The following is a 19,504-nucleotide window of genomic DNA, read 5'->3' as shown; positions in this document are numbered from 1 at the left end:
CGGTCAGACTGTCAGAGGTGGTATCGCCCGGTTAGATGCGGGTTGCGGAGCCGCGTAAACCCATCTGAAAGTATACTCCTCCAATTGACGTTTCATACCGGGATAAGATCGGGTGCTGGCTTCGCACATCTGGGTGTGGTAAGAGCTGAGGAGAGGGTACTACATGAAGCTTCTGCCGCGGCGTTTAGCGTAATCTATTGTATACCCACCCCTCTGTCGAACGCTTCTTTATCAACTAACTCCCTGCCTCCCAGCCGCCCGGCACTGGGAGCCGGGATACGCGGCCTAGCCGTAGCGGCGCTGGCGTAGTTTTACGATCACCCCTAAGCTTTCTCTCACCCTTCTCCCACCCTGCAAGGTAAGACCAGAGGGGGAAGGTCAATTGCCACGGCTCTACTCCCAAGCACACTGTGCGAACCACCCGAACCAGGGGCACCTGCGGCTGTGAGTCCGGGGAAGCCAGAGGGATTGACCATGTCCGATTGGAGGAACCGGCGATATCATCACTCTGCTGCGTGTGATGTGCGGCAAGTCTCCAAGGTGTCTCATACAGATGTCCCCATCGCTTGAATCCTTGCCTATAATGCTGGTTGACCATAGTTGGAGCTGAGATGCGAGTACGTTGGGCTGCAACGGCGACGAATCCTGTTGGCAGTCAACCCGATGCCTGGCAGTAATATCCGCAACAATAGAGAGCGCAGTCAATGGTAGTTAGTCACGTACTCCTTGGCAACTGAGCACGTCCCCGAAGAGGGTTCTGCATAAGCCTGCAGCGGATCAAGCTCGCGCCCTCAGCCTCCGATTCTGCATGACGGCTGCACTTGCTAGGATGTCACAGCTCACAACATGCTATTACCAGTCTCGGTTCCTCTGAACCCGAAGGGCGCTTAGCTCCAGCCGCCGCCTCAGTCCGCCGACGCCGACCCTTAAAATGCTTAGAAGCCGAAAGCCGAGGACCGGCCTATTAGCCTAGAAGAAGTCGTCAACCTGACTCTGGATGAGCAGAGGGTGCTCGTATATACCACCTTCGTCGGCGATGCCAGCTCTGATATGGCTTTCTTTAACCAGTGGCTTCATAATATGCCGCCGAACGCGTCAAAAATTACTGTCGAGGGGATGTTCCTAGGCCCTCTGACTATGCTGCTAATCTCTATGCCACTCAATATTTGGAACATTGTCTAGCATGATAACGTGTGCTACGTCCTGGGGCATATTACCACGAAATGATTCCTTTCCTGGACCCGTTGAGGGATATTCTCGGGAACCTCCTCCACGAAGAATACGGGAGTCCGTTACCCACTGTACCCGTATATCGCTTGCAGTGGCTGCACTGGTGCCTGCAACCCTCTTTGCACGCCTCTCTCCGATCCTCTGTAAGAGTGTGACAAGGCCAGGTTAGGTAGGAGGGAGAGAACTGGTAATGTACAAGGATTTGACGGCAGTCTTGGTCGAGGTGTGAGAACTGGGGATCGAGGTGCTGGAAGCCATGTCGGGCAGAGCCATGAGTGGCGGCTCAAGGGAAACTAACCAGAACGATCTCGTTTGCGTTTCTGTTTTGTCGGCTCGCTGCTGCAGCTGCGGTTCTTGTAGCGCCGGTTCAACTGCAACCCGCAAATGATAGTTTCAACGGCAATGTCTCGGACTCTCTGCCTGACCACGGGGGACGAGGAGGAAGACTTGACTGGTTGGTTTTTACCCGCGCAGCCGGTTTAACACAGTTTGGTGATTGACATCGTCGATAGCCGCAGCTGTCGGATGCTCTTGAACTGACCTTGCTAATAACCTTCGACGGTTAGCCGGATCCAGTCATCTAGAGGAAGCGTTGACTGCCATTGCGTTCTGGTAGGTTGCACCCGGGACGCATTTGGTGGGGGCGATCGTGGCAACTTACGGTTGTGGCAAAGCAGGTGGCTAGGTGTGACATTGATGATGTAAGCCGCCTCGCCTGTTCTTAAGCATCAAGTGACCCTCTTCCCCCACTCTTTCTCAAACTATCCTTTCCCAACCAACCGCGATTACAATTCACTACTGTATTGGCATCTCTGTGCAAGTCGCCTTCTAAAATAACTCTTTTTTTTTCGCCATGGATACTACCGCTAGCGACAAAGCCAACGAATACCGGCCTTACCGTCTCCCGGATGGATCGATCGCAGTTCCGTACCCCCCTGGTATGACAGAAGAAATCCGACAAGCGCGCATCAGGCAATACTGGGAGGACAAGAAGCTCGCCGACGAAACAGCCGAAAATACAAAGTTCAACAAGACTATCAAATGTGAGGACCTTGCCGGCCAAACAGCCAAAAATAGAGCGTCCAACAAGAACATTAAATGTATCTCAACAAGTCTTCGATATCGTTAGCGTCCTTCTATACTAATTCACTTACTAAATAGGGTCCGACTTACTCGAACAAGTGGAGGATCGTCGCGAGGAAGGAAGGAGCGGTGCTGCCGGCAAACTCGCTGTAAGCGACACCATCACCCTTATCGAAACCGGCAATAGCAACCTGCCGGTACGCTGTCCTTGGAGATTAGGTCCTACATCGCCAGCATACTGTCCCGACTCTAAGCCAGTCCACTCATCCGTACTCCCCCCTCCAACGCCAAGCCCGCGCATGAAGACCTGATAGCTCTTTAACTCGGTCGAAGCCTGCAGAGAATCTCTTGACCTTGCTGTTGTACCTAAGGTGCGGCATCTTTTTCTCCTCCCCTCTTTAACGGCTAGACAACAGCTACTGACGGTACTATGACAGCAATCACAACTTCGGCTCCCCTGAACATTGAGACACCATGGCGAAGTGCTCGTCGTGGAGTAGCACCGGGAAGACGACATACGGAAGCTGTGGCGGGTCTAGTTCCTCGCCCATTAATAAGACAGGCGCTTGCTATAGCTGCCGTTTAAGTGGCGAGTGACCTGCTCGTTGTGTAGCGGTAGCGGATCAGTGTCGGACAAGTAGAGAGCAGGGGTCCTACAGAACCAGAATGGATCATGATGGGCCGATGGAGAACGCGCTGTCGGCAGTTGTCGCCCTTTCTTTCATGCTGGGTTTCTCGCGGGGAGAGGACAATTTTGTTGCGCGCTTAGTGAGGGAGCATTCGTGTTGCCAACACAAGAAACCACACCCTTTGAACAACAACGAAGACCAGAAGCTGTCATTCTTGCCAGGAGGGCGAAAACGTGAATGCGGACCTGGTCGTTAACTGTTTTCTTCGGGTCCAAATTGCTGACTCAGCAGAACTTAGGTCACGTGTTGAAGACGTTTTCTGAGGACCGATTATAGTTCCCTAACGGGAGCCCGTTCTCCGTTTTGGGTTCCGACATGTTCTTTTGTCTATTTATATCGCTCTTTCTCTCCTTTGTAGATAGTTCAACAAGGCACTCTTTCTATTCCTTCCTTGCCACTACTCTCAACGCCTCCCAGACGCTTATTCGAGCTCGCAACTGCGTTCGGCATATTCCCCAGGAAGATAGGAAGGCGGTATATATAGATAGCAGCTTAGGTATCTCAGTCGGCAACTCTGTGCCATGTCAGGGCTTATTTTCGGTGTGGATTGTCTTGTGATGGCAGTACCTATGTTCGCTTGCATGCTGAGAATGGCTTCTTGAGGGTTTTGGATGACAAGGTTGTGCCTTTGAATTCTACGTCAACTCTTTACAAGTACGTGATTTTCAGGGTCATGTGATGCTATACGCCAGGTCAAAAAGTTATTTCTAGGTAAGGTGAGCCAAAGCAGTATGATGCGTGGCTGTATTTTGTCCCTTAAGTAATTATAATCACATATTGTGCCTAGGGCTGACCCCTCGATGGAGAAGACGACGGCCATCATCCACGGGACAACAAGGATTGATTAACTACCTAGAAGAAGTAACCCCCAACCACAACATCAAACTTAAGGTTCCTAGGTACCTAATTATGATTGAAGCGAGCCATAGGGTCTTCACCGAAGCACCTATCAGAGCCAATTCTCAAATCTTCTCTAGGTCCAATGCAGGCGCCTCATCCAACGACTCTTTGTGCGCCTCACGAACCCGTCACAAGCATACTAATTAGGTGAGGAGCGAACACGAAAAATGTGCCATGCTGCGTAGGTACCTTACCTAGTTACCCTAGGTATGGAGTAATTAAACCCATGATGACCCTTGCTTAAATTCATTAGTCCCTCGACACAGGAGTGAGCTTTACGTTAATGGCGCCCTTGTCCCAGAGCGAATAGATCTTCTGCTCGTTCCACCTCCTGCTCTCGGGCATGAGCTCTAGGTCAAAGTTCCAGAGCAGCCGCGCCAGGATGAGGCGCATCTCGGCGTAGGCAAGACTGTTTAATATGGAGTGCATCACACCCCGTCCCAGTCAGTATTAATTAAGCAGCAATCTTTGAGATCATATCATGTTCCATGGGCGAGGGAAGGGGAGAGACGGGAAAAAAAGTTATAGATAAGAGAGAGAGACGCAAGAAACGCAAGAAATGGATCAATAGGAGCCACGTACTTCATACCGATACAGTTCCGCGGCCCGACCGAGAAGGGCTGCTGTCGGAAGCTATAGAGCTTCCAAACGTATTAGCCACACGTTTGCCACAGCTGTATAAGGCTATTTAACACATTGGCCAGTCCCTTTGTCTATAAATACCACTCTTTTTATCTCCTTTGTAAATAGTTTTAACAAGGTACTCTTTTCCTTTGTATAGCCACCTACTACAGACTGCTTTTAATGCTCCTGGAAGCTTATCACTACGTTCGGTAGTTATAAGCCTGGCGCCTTGACTGCTCCTCTGCCGATGTATCTTTAATATTAGTAGTAGCTTCTTCTATTATAAACTCTCTTACCCTGCTTTAATATACTTTTGACGACACGTCTATCATGTCCGAGATCCTAGTCGAGACTTCTATATACCTTATAGGGCCTAGTTCCTAGAACTTGTAGTATATTAAACTATAATTGTAGGCTAAATTCGCCGGTATATAGGGATTTGTCGACCCTAATAGTAATTATAAGCTAGATCTAGAAGTTCTATAGTACCTAACCTATAAGTAAGCTAGAGATAACCTTATCCTAGCTTCCTAGGAGTAACTCCTAGAAGGATTATTGCCTTTAATATCTATAGATTTAATGCCTTCTAACATAGCTATTATAGCCGAATTTACACGACTATAAGACTCCTTTTATAAAGATATTGTATATATTATAGACGTTAGTAAGTAGATAGGATAGTTATAATGCTAGCTAGTATATACTATAGATCTTAAACTCTATAAAGCTATAAAAGTATATAGGAAGAAGGATGTTAACCTTATTAAGGGGATTATCTAGGCACTTTGCTCTATACTTATACCATCCATTATAATACTCTATATAATGGTTATAGTATAATATATAGCTAGTCTTAATATAGCTAAGCGTTTAGGAGTTAATCTATAGTATTAGATTCATGACTTTAATATCGCCTTCTAATAAGCTATCTAATACGATATCCTAGAAGTATAGGGTATATAAGGACTTTATACCTTTCTTAATACTATCGCTATATATATCTTACTAACCTAAGTAGTAAATAAGAGGATAGAAATTAAGCTTACTAATAGTATAGGATAACTACTTCTAGAGCTTAGTACCTTTATTATAATGGCCGAGATCCTAATTAATAATAATATATAACCTAGAGTCTTTTAGAAGTATAGAATCTTCTTAATAACTTATACGTTAACACTTCCTATAGCTTAGAAGAGTGGTAAGGAGAGAGGTAGAGACTTATATAGAGACTCTTATAGTAGTTAGCGGTATAATATAAGATGTCCCTATAAGCGTTTAAGATATCTATAGGACCTAGTAGACTATTATATACTTAAGTAAGCTATTTATAGTAACGAGTAATATTTATACCTTTCTAATAAGGAGTATAAAAGGATTTATTAGAAGCTTGATAAGCCGAAGTAGGCTAGACTAAAAAGTTAACTTATTATTAAATAGAGGGAGCTATCCTATTCTAGGTAGTTAGGGGCAGAATACCCTAGTTCCCTTAATACATTAATTATTAGCCCTTAACTACTTAGTAAGCTCTTGACTTACTATAGGGCATTTAATATAGTTGCTCTATAGTGTTATTCTCTTTTAGAAAGCACTTTACTAGACTTATATAGCGCGATCTACTTAGTTAATAATAAAAAGTTCCTTTTACCTAGGACGTTCGTCAAGGTAGAAGATCCTAAGTTTATTAAAGTAGGTATAATGACCTTTCCTATTAATAGAAGGGGCATTTAGGTAATTAAGAATGTTCTAGATAGACTATATAGACCGTATACTAAGAACCTAATACTTAAGGATATCGCTATTATCAAAGGATTCTATATTAATATTATCTTAGAAGCTCTATTACTTAAGGTAGGTACTTAGTACTATAGCTTAGATTACTTATTACGTTTTAGAACATTAGAAAATAATATTATACTTTATAAGTTAGAACGTAAGTATAATCTTACCTTCCTCGAATATAAGCTACTTTCTTACTACCTGAGCTTCCTAGACTACGTCTTAATTAGTAAAGCAGGTATCGTAAATGTTCGTATATCCTTATAGAACATATTTACTACATATAGTAGAAGGTCCTAGACGTAAGTATTACCTACTGTAAGAAAGGATACTAAGGATCTTTAGCACTTAAGAGCTAGCTACCTTAGATTAGAAGCGTTAAAAGCGCTTGTTAATAACGCTAGAAACGTCCGTATTAAGGGGATGGTATATATTAAGTACGAGAGCTATACTTATACTTACGTAAGTAAGGTCATCTCTAGAAAACTACTACCTAAGTAGAAGTCTATACGCCTATTTTGGCAAGTAGCCTAGGATCTGTTTGACTATTCTAAAGCGATTAATAGATTACGATAGCTACTTATAATTATTAACAAGTATAGTAGGAAGCTCTTCCCTTTCCTCTTGATGACGAAGTTACTAGACTAGATTATAGGAGTTATCTAGAATTTCAAGAGCTAGGTAAGACGCTAATATAGGCTTACTATCTATAAGATTAAGTAGGATAACGATACTATAATAATTAGTTTAATAAGGTATATACTAATATATTACTAGACTTAGGCTATAAAAAGCGGTATTAATCTTAAACTCTTACCTTTATATACCTATAAGCCTAATAGATTAGTAAAGCAAGTAGGGTAAGAACTAATCTTACACTGAATTAAGATACTTAACGGTATAAATCTACCTATAAAGCTCTAGTCAGAAAGTATATAAGTAGTAATATACTTATATATAATAAGCCTAAGCCGTGCTTACTTATTTAGAACTCCTAATAAGGTACTCTATAGCTAGTTTAAATAGTATTTTCACTAGTATAAACCTAGCTTAATAATTATATTAACTAGTAACTTATACCTAGACTAGAGTAGTATCTTTATATATAGATACTAGATATATATCCTCTATAAGGATAGGGAAGCTAAGTAACATATAAAGGACTTTAAGGTACTATTATATAGGCTAACAGGGTATCTTATAGGATATCATGTATTTAATATCTACCATGTTTAGATACCTAAGCTTAATAAGGTTATTATAACTTATAACGTTCGCTTCGATAAGAAGACTTTCTATTATCTAGGTAAAGAGTAGCTAATAAAGTCATTACTAGTAGTAGCAAGCTAGGAAGTCAATTAGTTCGATCTTGGCAAAGATTCCTAGGATAGTAATTTTCTCTAGGAAGCGTTATAATAGACCTAATAACTAGTAGAAGACTCTATTATAGTAGCTTAGCTACCTCTATTATAAGAGAGTCTAATAGTAGACTAACCTCTCTAATAGGGTCAAGACTCGGGGGTAAAGGAGCTCTCCAATATATAGCCTACAAGCAAGTAATCAGTTCTAGAGACTCTTATAGTAGAGACGTAAGTAACAGACGAACTTACCAAATAGATAGAGAGCTTTAGAGGACTCTTAACCCCTAAATATATGCCTAAGCCCTTAGTAACTTGCCCTATACCGGCTAATAAAGGGGATATCTACTAGGAAGTAGGAGGGTTTGAATTAGGGCCTTCCTAATTACTAGCTAGCTAACTAGACGTTAGGGAGAGTAGGGGAGCTATCGAATCTAACGGAGGAATACCTTCTATAGAAGAATCTAGCGTACATAATAAGTAGACAGAAGAGCTAGAAGCTAAGGATAGTACTACCGATATATCGTACCTAGCTAGGCTAGAGGAGTAAAGCGTTAAGCGAGGTCTAGATTAGCTAATGTATCCTCTAGAAGGTAGAAACGAAGGAGAAGCTATTTAATAACCTCCTATAAGGAGAGGCAGAGGTAGGAAGAGGGCTTGTATACCTAGGGACCTTATATAGTTAAGTAAATAGCTATAAAATAAAGAGAGGGTTAATTACTATTACTCCTTTATCTATATAACTAAGGAACTCTAGTAATAGTTCTATAAGACTTACCTACCTAATTAATAGGAAGCTTACTTAGAGGATTAGAATATATAAATAGTATATATAGTATTTGCTACTACTATATAATAGAAGGATATTACATACCTTAGAGTAGCCTTAAATAAATTATATTAGTATATTAACGATCTTATTTATATTCCTAATAACTAGTAAGACCTATATAACTACCTATTAAGATAATAGTTTAAAGACGTGGCTCACGAGGAGATATATAACTTAGAGAGCAAGGGAATATAGAAGATCGTACTATATAAGTAGGTAAAAGTATAACCTATCCCATTAAAATAGGTCTTCGTATATAAGTTTGATAAGGACGGTTTCTTAGAGAAATATAAGGCAAGGATCTATATATAAGGAGATCTATAAGATATTAGTTTAGTAGAAAGTATATATATAGCTATACTAGCGGTATAGTCGTTCTATATAATAATAGCGATCGCTATATACTTTGACTTAGAAGTCAAGTAGTTCGATATAGTATAAGCATTCCTTAACGCTAAACGACTAGAAGACGATCTAGTTATCTACGAATTACTAGAAGGATTTAAGTAGCTAGGGAAATATATAGAGTTATAAAGAGCTTTATACGGCTTAAGAGACTTGCCACTCTTATAGTATAAGGAGTTCTATAAAACGCTATCAGATCTAGGTATAGAACTATTAGGCAAAGAGAAGTGCCTCTTCCTAAGCTACGATAAACGAGTTATCCTAATCTTCTATATTAATGACTTCTTAGTCTTCTTCTATAAAAGTAATGCTATAGTAGCCGAGCGTATAATAGAAGGAATTAAAGCCTTGATATAATATCTATAAGTAAGGTAATGTCGGTTGGTTCCTTAGTATTAAGGTGATTCGAGACCGACCTATATATAAGATATAGTTAGTCTACGACTAATATATTAGAAAGGTAGTAAGAAGATATAGGCTAGATATACCTAGTATATATAAGCTAACTCCTTTAAGCTATAAAGAATTTAAGAAGTTTAAAGGGAGCGCTATTAGTATATAGATTAAAGAGTATTAGGAGCTTATTAGATTAATCCTATACTATATAGTTATATTATATCTAGACGTTATATATACCTATTTAGTACTTTCTTGATACCTGACTAACCTAGGACTAGACTACTTATTAGAGGTATAATAAGTAATAAGATATCTATTTAGGAGCTCTTACTTATTAATCTAGTATAAAGGCAAGCAAGCGCTAGAAAGTCCGACATTTATAATCACTAGGGACGCTTTATATGTAGATGATCTAGATACGTGGTATTCGTTATAGGGATATATCTTCTTCCTATTCGGAGGTCCTATTACGTAGAAGGCGTCGCGCTAGGATACTATTATAATGTCAAGCATTAAAGTAGAACTTCTAATGCTCTCCCTTATAGTAAGAGAGGCTATAGCGCTTAAAAGGCTATTTACAGATATCGATCTTAAGCTTAGGGAACCTTAGAATATTTACTACGATAATTAGTAAACGATAAGACTAGTAATAGCTAAGAACAAACGTATTAATACTCGCCTATAGTATATAGATATCTATAATATATAGTTATACTAGGAAGTAGCAAAAGGAACGTTTAAAGCTATATATCTATTAATTAGTTAGATACTATTATTATTATTATTATTATTATTATTAGTCCTATACCGCTATACTAATAAGTATACTAGAGCCTCTCTAGTTATTTACAAAGGAAACCGTACCTAATAGGCTAGATAAAAACCTCTGTCCCTCCTTTAACGCCCGATCTAGAATACTAATATACTACAAAGAAAAGGAGAAGTAGCTAGAACAGCCCTAAAGAGGCCTTGCCTCCTAATCTAGCCTCCTCGTAAGGCAGTATTCCAGGAGCCTCCCTAGGTCTATTAGGTACTATAGAACCCTCCTTGCCAAACGATAGTTCCAGGCCCCTATACCCTATAAAATGAGGTCTAGGTCCCTCTATAACCGTATTTCCTAGAATTCCTACGTTTGGCTTCTTAGTAGGTTTAGGCACCAAATAACAAGGTGCTTGATAGTCTCCCTCCCTTGGCTATAGGCATAGTAGGGGGTACTAACCCCTAGGACTTAAACCCTAAATAGGAAGTCGTAGAGGCTAATAGCCCCCGTGTAGGCCTATATTAGTAGGGAGCTCTAGGCCTTCATTAGGCCTTAATACCTTTATAGGCCTTCCCCTATAAAAACTAGGCACGGGGGGTCCTTGTCTAATACGCGCTATATCCTCCTACCAGCTTGGTCGGCCCTCTAGCGGTTGCTCTAGCTAGCTACTACGGCTAGTTCTATAGCTTATAGCCTCCTCTATAGGGTCTATAGGGGGGGTTGACCCCCTCTACAGCCCTCCTAAACCTACTACCGGACTGTTAACCTTACTACCTCTAGGGCCGTAGGCTTCGGCTCCTAGCCCCTTGCCCCGGCCCTTCTCTTCCGGAACCTCTAGCTAAGCCTATTATAGGCCTATTAGATAAGAGCCCTTATAGGGACCCAGGGGACCCCTAGACCTACCCTAGCCTATAAGAGCGGCTAGTCAAGTTTAGCTTCGAAGTCAGCTAGCCTCTTATTAAGATAGAGGTCAAGGGGTAGTACCTAGGCTTCCGTTTCGAGGTACCGGATAAGGGTAGCCTTATAGGCCCCGGTAACTACTCGAAGGGCCCTATATTAGGCCTTTAATAGTTCCCTAGTAGGGCCTTCCGGCTTGCCCCCTAGCTTGGTAGGCTTATAAAAGTTTAAGGCCTTGTAAGCTAGGGCATTATAGATACACTTAGTATAAACCTTATAGGCCTATAGTAGGCTAGGGCCCTAGGTCTTCGTAGCAAGCCTAGTTAGGGTAAACTCCTAGGTTTCTAGCTTCTTAGCTACCTTTATATAATAGGGGCCCTACTATAACCTCTAGTCTAGCTAGACCCCTAGGAATCTAGCTAACTTCGATAGGGCTATAGTAATAGTACCTCCTCTAGGCTATAGGAGCTCTAGTAGTTATAACTACTGTTTCTAGCCCCTGTTAAAGTGGATAAGTTCGTACTTTTCCGGGATAAAGGCTATACCCCGGGTCTTTACCTACTATAGGCAGGTCTTCTAGGCCTTCTATAGCTAATCGTTATAGGCCTCCTTGGCCCTCCTAAAGGCTAGAAGGTTAGTATTATTAGCAAAGCCTATCAAACTAACTATAGGGCTAGCCTAGTAAATGGCCTAGTAAAGGGAGGCTATATAAAGGATAAATAGTATAGGGGAGAAAGGTAACCCCTAGGGGACCCTAGCCCTTACTACTATATCCTCTATTTCCTAGCTATCGAAGTAAAGGATAGCTACCCTATCCTATAGCTACTCCCTAACCTAGACTACTAACCACTTTAGGAAGCCCTAGCTCTATAAAGTGGCTAATAGCTAGGTATAGTTAATAATGTTAAAAGCCCCTAAGATATCAAGCTATAGGAGGGAAGTAGCTACCTTATATCTCTAAGCCTCCTAGACCTAGGCCGTAACAAGCCGAATAGCTAGTTCGGTAGACCTATATTCCTAGTTACCTATCTACTCGGCCGGGAGAAGCCTATAGGCTTCTATAACGGCTATTACCTTCTAGGTAACTATAGCCTCTAGTACCTTACCTACTATTAGTAGGAGCGCTATAGGCTTATAGCTACCTAGGGTAAAGTAGGCCTATAGGGGTTTGCCAGGCTTATAGAGGACCATTGTCTTAGCCCTTTTAAACTAGGCCGGGAAATAGCCGAGCTATAGGCTCTCTAAGGCTAGTTTAGCTAGTATCTGGTAGAGCGGCTACCTATAGGCCTTTGATAGGCCTATAGGGAGGAGGTCCTCTCCTAGGGCCTTCTATAGGGCTGCTCTAGCTAGTACTACCTTAATATTACCTACTATAACCTCCTAGCTTATTTCGAACTTCGGCTCCTAGTGGTTGTTTAGATCCGGGTCGTTAATATCTAATAGGTCTACTTCCAGGTTCGGGAAGAACTTATTAACTAGAGCCCTAGCCTTCTATTAGTAGGTTATAAGCCCTCCTTCGAAGGCTAGGAGCTTTAGAGGGTCGACTAGTAGGTAGCTTTATAGCCTCGCCTACCGTTCTAGCCTCTATAATAGGTCTGGCCTATTGGTTACCTCCTATAGTATAGCTCTCTAGCTCTTGATCTTTATAGTTATAATAGTCTTAGCCTGGTCCTATAAGGCCTGCTAAAGTACCTCTTACGTATAGGGGTTTAGGGTACCCTTATAGGCCCTCTCTACCTCCTTAGCTCTCTTCTAGGCCTCCCGAACCTCCTTTATCTACTATCGAGCTCGTTTACTACCTATACTAGCCTTCTTTACTAGAGCCGAGACCGTAGCTATCTCCTCGAGGGCCTCTATAAGCCTATCAAAGGCCTATAGGAGCTCCTCTAGGCCCTAGAAGACAGGCCTAGCTAGGGCCGATGCCTACCTACCAAGCTAGAGTAGGAGGTAGGCTACCTCGGCCTATACTACCTCCTTATCTAGGCTCTTCTAGTCCTACCCTTTACTAGCCGATATAGGCCTATTAGTCTCCTAAAGGGAGACATTTAGGCTCTATAGGTAATAGTCGGATTTCCTATATTCCGCGATATCCCTATAGGTCGCTTCTAGCCTAGCCGAGGCCTAGAATAGGTCTATCGTAGAAGGCCGGCTACATTAGTCCCCTTAAGGGGCCCTAGTAACCTAGCTATATAGCGTTTGTAGGTCGAGGTCCTACTAGTCTATAAGGCTAAGGAGGTCCCTAGCCCCTAGGCTAAGCCTGTTAAACAGGTCCTAGACTAGGTAATAGAGGTTAAAGTCGCCTATAAGAACTAGGGGGTAGGTTAGCTAAGGTAGGGCTAATAGGTCCTATAAGAGGGTCTATTTGCCCTTGCTATTATAGACTAACTAGAGTTTAAACCCCTTCTCTCCTAGGGTTAGAAAGGTTACCCTATATTAGTTCTCTTCTACCGAGTAGTCCTACTAGCTAACTAGGAATCGTTTAGCCATTAGAATGGCTACCTTACCCTTAGGCTTATAAACTAGGTAGTATTTTAAGGCCTAGGGGTAGTATATTAACCTTATAAACTAGTTAATCTACGGTTCCTAGATAGCTAATAGGTTATATTTAGCCTCCTCTAGTAGGACCTCAAGGGCCTATTTATTACCTTAGGTATTTTACTAGAGGATCTTAATTTGTATTCAAGGTAGCTAGAGTAGAAGGCAGGGGTATGGTAGTAGTAGGCTTAATAGCTATCGCCCCCTAGGAGGGGGCTCTAGGCTATAGTAAGGAGATACAGGTCTATTAGGTATTAGACAAGGCGTTTCTAGCCGCTTACTAGGCTAGAGTAGGCCTTCTATAGGGGTATTTAGCCCTGGTTTAGTAGTAGTTATCGTTTCTTAGTTAGCTATTAAACTCGAAAGTTACCTTCTAGTATAGTTACTCTAGTGGTTAGAAGGTCTAGGGTCTATATTAGTAGGCCTCCCTAGCCCTCTCCTAGGCTTTAACTTTCTTTAGGTAGCCCCTATACTAGGCTATATAGGGGCTACCATAGGCTATATACCTATAAGAGAGTTGGTTAAAGTAGGTAGGGTACTAGGCCTCCCTAGTCTTCCCTCCCTCCCTATAGGCCTTTATACTATAATGGCTATAATAGGCTAGCCGCTAATAGTACCGTTAGGTATAGCTAAAGCTCTAATACCTATAGTACTACCTTAGCTCTAGAGTATCCTAGTAAGGTTTATAGTTTAATACCTAGGCATCTTAGACTATACCCTCGTTATAGGCCTTCTAGGCCTCTTTGAGGTCCTATAAGCCTAGGAGCACCGTAGCCTACTTTCTTTATAGGCTCTTTAGTAGCCGGAATTTGACCATTTCGATCGAGTGTAGGCCTACGGCCCCCTTGAAGTCTTATTTATTAACCCCCTATAGCTCTTCCTTCCGAATTCCTTTAGCTAGGACTATATAGGCCCTGCTAACCTCCCTAGCCTCCTCTCTAAAGGCTATAGCTACCTATCGCTTATTAGCCAAATACTAATCCTTAGTAGCCTTATCCTTAAAGACTACTACTATATCCCTACTTAGGAGCTTCCTAGTTACGACGGCTCCCTAGCGGTTAGAAGCTCTATTAACTACTTAGACTATCTCGGCCGGGGTTTAGGCTTTAAGGTCTTCCTATAGGCTCGCGTTCCGTATTATAACCTCCTATAAGGCTTATAACAATACTGCCTTAGCCGATGGTAGGCCTCCTTAGGGGCCTATTACCCCCTATTATAGCCCTATAGCTACCTATACCTAGGTAGGGTAGGGGGTAGCCTTAAAGGCTTCTTTAAGCCCCTTTTTAACTTCCTTAGCTATGATTTCCTATATATTTAGAACCAGGCCTATAATAGTAGTTATAAGGCCTAGTAAAAGCCTATTGGCAAGGTCCTATACCTTGCCCCGTTTAGGGCTTAGTATAAGGTTAACTAGTTATATAATTAGACCCCTTAGCTCCTCGATATCTGGGGTAGGGCAGGCCTATAGTAGGCCCCCCTTTGATTAGCTTGAAGCTATAGGCCTCCCTACTTAGTGGCTTGGCGTTAGGCCTTAAGTCGACGTCATATATAGGGGCGCTAGGTGGTCTATATGGTGAAAATTTTGACGGTCGTATGAGGTGTGGTCGGGTTGCGGTTGGGTTCGGCTTCTATGCTCGCGATGCCCGTTGTATAGCTGTAACGGCTCGCGTGTGGTTGAGAGTGGTACCGTTGGATAGCGTTTCTCGCGAGCTTTCTAGCGATGGTAGTTTCGTATGTTTTGGTAGGGTATTTGTAAAGATGCAAGTCTAGGGTGAGGTGTGGTAAGCCGGGTATAGGGTCTTAGTTAGATACTAGTAAATAGGCTTACTAAACGACTTAGCTAATAAGCCTTTAAGTGCTAAAGGGCTCTCTTTAATCTTTAAGATGTTAGTTATAGGCTTATATAACTAGGGGATAGAAAATAAGTCAAATTCGCTAAATAAACTACTGCCTAATACTCCTTATCTATTACTATTAGCCATTACTAGGATTAATAGCCTTACCCTTACCTTTATTCTAGCTAGGCGACGATATAGCGCCTAATATATCATTAGACGCGCTAACGCGAGCATTATAAGCCTCCTTAATCTTGCCTAACTAGTAGAAGATATCGTATATAGAGTAGGCGATCTTTATAAAATGTGTGAGTTTAGCCTTATTAAGCTTATACTCCTCTATATTATCTATACTAGTACGTTTAAGGTCATTCTAAAGAACTATATATAACTTCTTAAGATCCTATATATAATTATTAGCGATTTGCCTATATATTAGGGGTAAAGGTTTAGGATCTAAGGACTTATAAAAGCCTTAGCTCTATCTAGTAAAGCCTTTATCAAATTCTTTGCTAACCTAATATAGGAAGTAAGACTACTATTATAGTTAGTATAAGTATTATAAGAGCTATTAAACATATAGGCAATTAGTATATATATTCTTATACTTATAAGAACTATAGGTATAATAGTAGTAGTAAGAGCTAACACTAGAATGATCGCGATATTCGCCAAAAGAACGTCTTACTAGAGCTAACTATATATATATTCTATAGGGGACCTTATAAAGCTTACTAGCTTTAATATTACTATATTTAGTTAGCTCGAATGATCTTAATATAACTAGTAAGATGCTAGAAAACTGTAAAACTAGCAAGGAAATCAATCGAACAGAGACAATAGGAATACTTATAGTATAGAAGCTTTAGTATACTTACGCTTTTAAGGCGTTATAAGAGCAAGAGTCGACCTGCTAGCAGTTATAGTGTTCGCGATAGGCATACCTAACAAGTCATCTATTGATTTAAGCATAAGAGGCGTCATCCTATTATTACTATAATTAAAACTAGTAATACTAACGCTACTATAGTTACAATAGCTATATTTGAACTATAGCTTTAAAGGAATCGCTCTACTATACTTGACTCTTTCAGACTTCCGAATACGGAAGGCAGGCCCCCTAAAGGAGCTATCAAGGTAAGAACAACAAAGGATATAACACTAGGAACAGTATTACCACAAAGTGTAGTTAAACGACTACCGCGTTTAACTAGGGGGTGTGTCGGAAGCTGTGAAGCTTCTAAACGTATTAGCCACGCGTTTGCCATAGCTATATGAGGCTGTTTAACGCATTGGCTAGTCCCTTTGTCTATAAATACCACTCTTTTTGTCTCCTTTGTAGATAGTTTCAACAAGGTACTCTTTTCCTTCGTACAGCCACCTACTGCAGACTGCTTTCAACGCTCCCGGAAGCTTATCACTACGTTCGGCAGCTGCAGAACGCCGCGAGCGTCGTGGGCGTACTCGGGGTCGCCGAGCCAGCGCTCTGGGACAAACTTGTCTGGGTTGCGGAAGTTGGTCTCGCTATGATACGCTGCCAAATGGGGGATTGACACGGTTGTCTGCGTGTATTTATGTGCCGCATATGCTTGTCAGCTGGCTGAAGAGAAAGAAAGCGGCGCCAGAGGATTCTTTTCCTCCTTCCCTTGGGAGGAGGGGTGGAAGCTGCTCACATTTCCGGGGATCCAGTATCCTTCAATGTACTCGCCCTCGGGCGGCGTGCTGCGCGGCAATGCCAGGGGAGCAGGGGGGTCTAGTTGTTTGGGGCGGCGGACATTGTCAGCGAGAGATCATGCCGTAGTGTTGTTAATGGGCTGTAAGTGACTAATAATCATAATTATCCTTTGTTAGAGGTAATAGGTAGGTATCCTTACAAACGCGGAACCCTTCTTTGAGCACGGCGTTCATGTACTCGAGCTCGTTGACAGACAGCAGCGTGATGTCGTCCTCGCGCTCGAAGGAGCCGCGGATCTCGCTCACTACCTTGTCGTACTTGTCCCGGTTGGTGAGAAGGCAAAAGGCGGTGCCGCTCAGCTGCGTCGCCGTCGTCTCGCTCCCGGCGACGATGAGCAGGTTGGCGTTCTCGATTATCTCGCCCTCGCTCATGCCCTTCTTGTCGTTGTGCCGCAGGATATGCGACACGAAGTCCTCGCGTCTCATATCGGCGCCGGCCAGCCGCCGCTTGGCCGTCTGCTCGCTCAGCGCCCAGTGCTCCGCGTGGCTGCGCATCAACTCCGTCGGGACCAGGAGTGACTTGAGGATGCCCAGGAACGGATGTCGTCGGATGACCTCGAGGAAGACGCCCAGCTTGACGGTTTTGAAGATCATGGCCACCCACGCGTGGTACTCGCCGCTGCTGAGGCAGCCGAACGGCTGTCCGAAGGCGAGGTCGCCGATCAGGTCGAAGGTGGTAAAGTTGAACCACCGGACCATGTCGACCACCTCGCCGGCGCGGGCCTTCTCGGCGAGCCTGGCCATCAGGAGGTCGACGTAGCGCATCATGATGTCTTCCTGGCCGCGCAGGGCCTTCTCGGAGAAGGCGTGTGAGAGCAGGCGCCGATGCCGCCGGTGGTCGCTATCGTTGGCGATCAAGATGTTCGGGTATCCGGACAGGGTCGGCCGGTAAAAAAGGCGGTCCTTCTGGAAGGTCTCCTGGCCGGCCATCCGGTGGCCGTATATGATCTTCCACGCGCCGGGGCTGATGAAGGAGACGTGCTTGGACGTGTACCGCACCACCGGCCCATACTCGTCGTGCAGCTGCTTCAGCTTGTGCGGCCACTCGCCGCGCACGAGGTGGTACAGGAAAGCCAGGTCCCAGAACGCGTAGAGCTTGGGTCCGGGCACTTTGGCAAGGGGGTGGAAGAAGGCATAGTACACGCTCCTCGCGGCGACGAAGAGCAGCAGCACCTGCACAGCCGTCGTTAGTAGGAGGTGGCTACCACCTACGTAAGGCGGGTACGTAGCTAATTAATCATTGAAATCATTATCACCAGCCCCAGGACACGGACAACTTACTCCTACAAGTGCCGCTCCAGGCCCTACCACAGAGGGCAAGGGACTCAAGGACATGACGACCATTGTAGCGGTTGAGGCAGCGTATCTTGACAAGAAGAGAAACGAATCCAAAAGAGCAAGATACTGAGGTAGGTAGATAGGTAGGTAGATAGGTAGGTAGGTAGGTATCCTACCTTATATATTCACCTACACAGCAGGTAGATACCTAGTCCGAGTAATTAAATGCGAGCAAATCTGCTGTGTACATACCCCATCATTACAGATAGTAGTCTAGGGACCTATCAACAAGCTCCAACTCGGATAATGCAGTGTAGCACCTCCAGTGCGGCCCCACGCCCCATCAGGAAGTTCACGGTGTATTAGAGAGCCACCTATCCCAGCCGATTCCGACCGTGAAGTGCAGAAGTGCCGCCGTTTTTCACATCGACGGTGTTGTTGTGAAACGCCACCCCCGCGTGCCAATGCGGACCGCGCTCTCAGATCCCACAAGTTGGTCATTGTTCGGCACCCCTTGATCCCGGATACTGTTCGGCACCGGTTGATCGCGGATACGGTTGCTACGCATCGGATGAATGACTAGCCGGTCCGGGGCCTTTTCGGCCCCGGAGTTTCCAAGCGGTTTCTTCACTTTGTTTTGACAGCGGCATTTCAACAACCCGGTCGGCGGCCACAAGTCCAAATAATTAATTAAGCTACTAGATATCCTCCATTCGAACAGGTGACGACAATTAGTATAGCGTTCTTGTCCCCCTGAGAGTGCTCTACAACACTACACTACGCTAATTCAACAGCCGTCTGGCAAGGAAGATCCCCACAACGGTAGTTGTACCACATGGCTCCGCATCCCGTGATGGAGAACGGCAATGCAACCCTGAGGCCTCTTCTACTGGTGCTCAAGAAGCGAAACCGAGGACGTCGGAAGCTTCTTGCTTCGCCGAGCCAACCGAAGGTCACACAACAGAGGAGGACAACATTCCATTCAGGTCGACGCTGCAGGTATGACAATAGACACATACAGCTGCCATGGTGATACTCGGTCAGACGCTGTGGAATTCCTGTGTGTGACGTCGTTGGTTGGGTCTCTTTATGATCGAGTTGTTGGCGATGAGCCCCAAACATATCATACCAGGAGATGAAAGTTTGATAGAGGCAGGTCGATATATACA

At 43.6% G+C, this 19,504-nt stretch overlaps 3 protein-coding genes across 3 annotated transcripts; 1 reads left to right on the top strand and 2 right to left on the bottom strand.

Moving 5' to 3' along the window:
* Positions 1–1,968: 1,968 nt before the first annotated feature.
* On the top strand, positions 1,969–2,977 carry P884DRAFT_107258 (uncharacterized protein). The gene is made up of 4 exons (XM_069437054.1): positions 1,969–2,330; positions 2,392–2,510; positions 2,606–2,684; positions 2,751–2,977. The coding sequence occupies exons 1-3, from the start codon at positions 2,084–2,086 to the stop codon at positions 2,633–2,635; spliced, it is 396 nt and encodes a 131-aa protein (XP_069299688.1). The 5' UTR covers positions 1,969–2,083; the 3' UTR covers positions 2,636–2,684; positions 2,751–2,977.
* A 1,099-nt stretch (positions 2,978–4,076) lies between these two features.
* On the bottom strand, positions 4,077–4,525 carry P884DRAFT_320419 (P450 monooxygenase). The gene is made up of 2 exons (XM_069445378.1): positions 4,485–4,525; positions 4,077–4,311 (listed from the first exon to the last, which is right to left on the bottom strand). Exons 1-2 carry the CDS (start codon positions 4,487–4,489, stop codon positions 4,152–4,154), a joined length of 165 nt encoding a protein of 54 aa, XP_069299687.1. The 5' UTR covers positions 4,490–4,525; the 3' UTR covers positions 4,077–4,151.
* A 12,195-nt stretch (positions 4,526–16,720) lies between these two features.
* Positions 16,721–19,363, bottom strand: P884DRAFT_297869 (cytochrome P450; the record flags this gene model as incomplete). The annotated part of the gene is made up of 4 exons (XM_069444550.1): positions 16,721–16,885; positions 16,997–17,076; positions 17,198–18,230; positions 19,355–19,363. 4 exons carry the CDS (start codon positions 19,361–19,363, stop codon positions 16,721–16,723), a joined length of 1,287 nt encoding a protein of 428 aa, XP_069299686.1.
* Positions 19,364–19,504: the final 141 nt, after the last annotated feature.

The sequence above is a fragment of the Thermothelomyces heterothallicus genome (assembly GCF_042370625.1).
Source record: "Thermothelomyces heterothallicus CBS 202.75 unplaced genomic scaffold P884_scaffold_5, whole genome shotgun sequence".
In the NCBI taxonomy this organism is placed as follows: domain Eukaryota; kingdom Fungi; phylum Ascomycota; class Sordariomycetes; order Sordariales; family Chaetomiaceae; genus Thermothelomyces; species Thermothelomyces heterothallicus.
The sequence above is the reverse complement of the archived record's forward strand: the minus strand, read 5'-3'. Positions and strand labels throughout refer to the sequence as shown.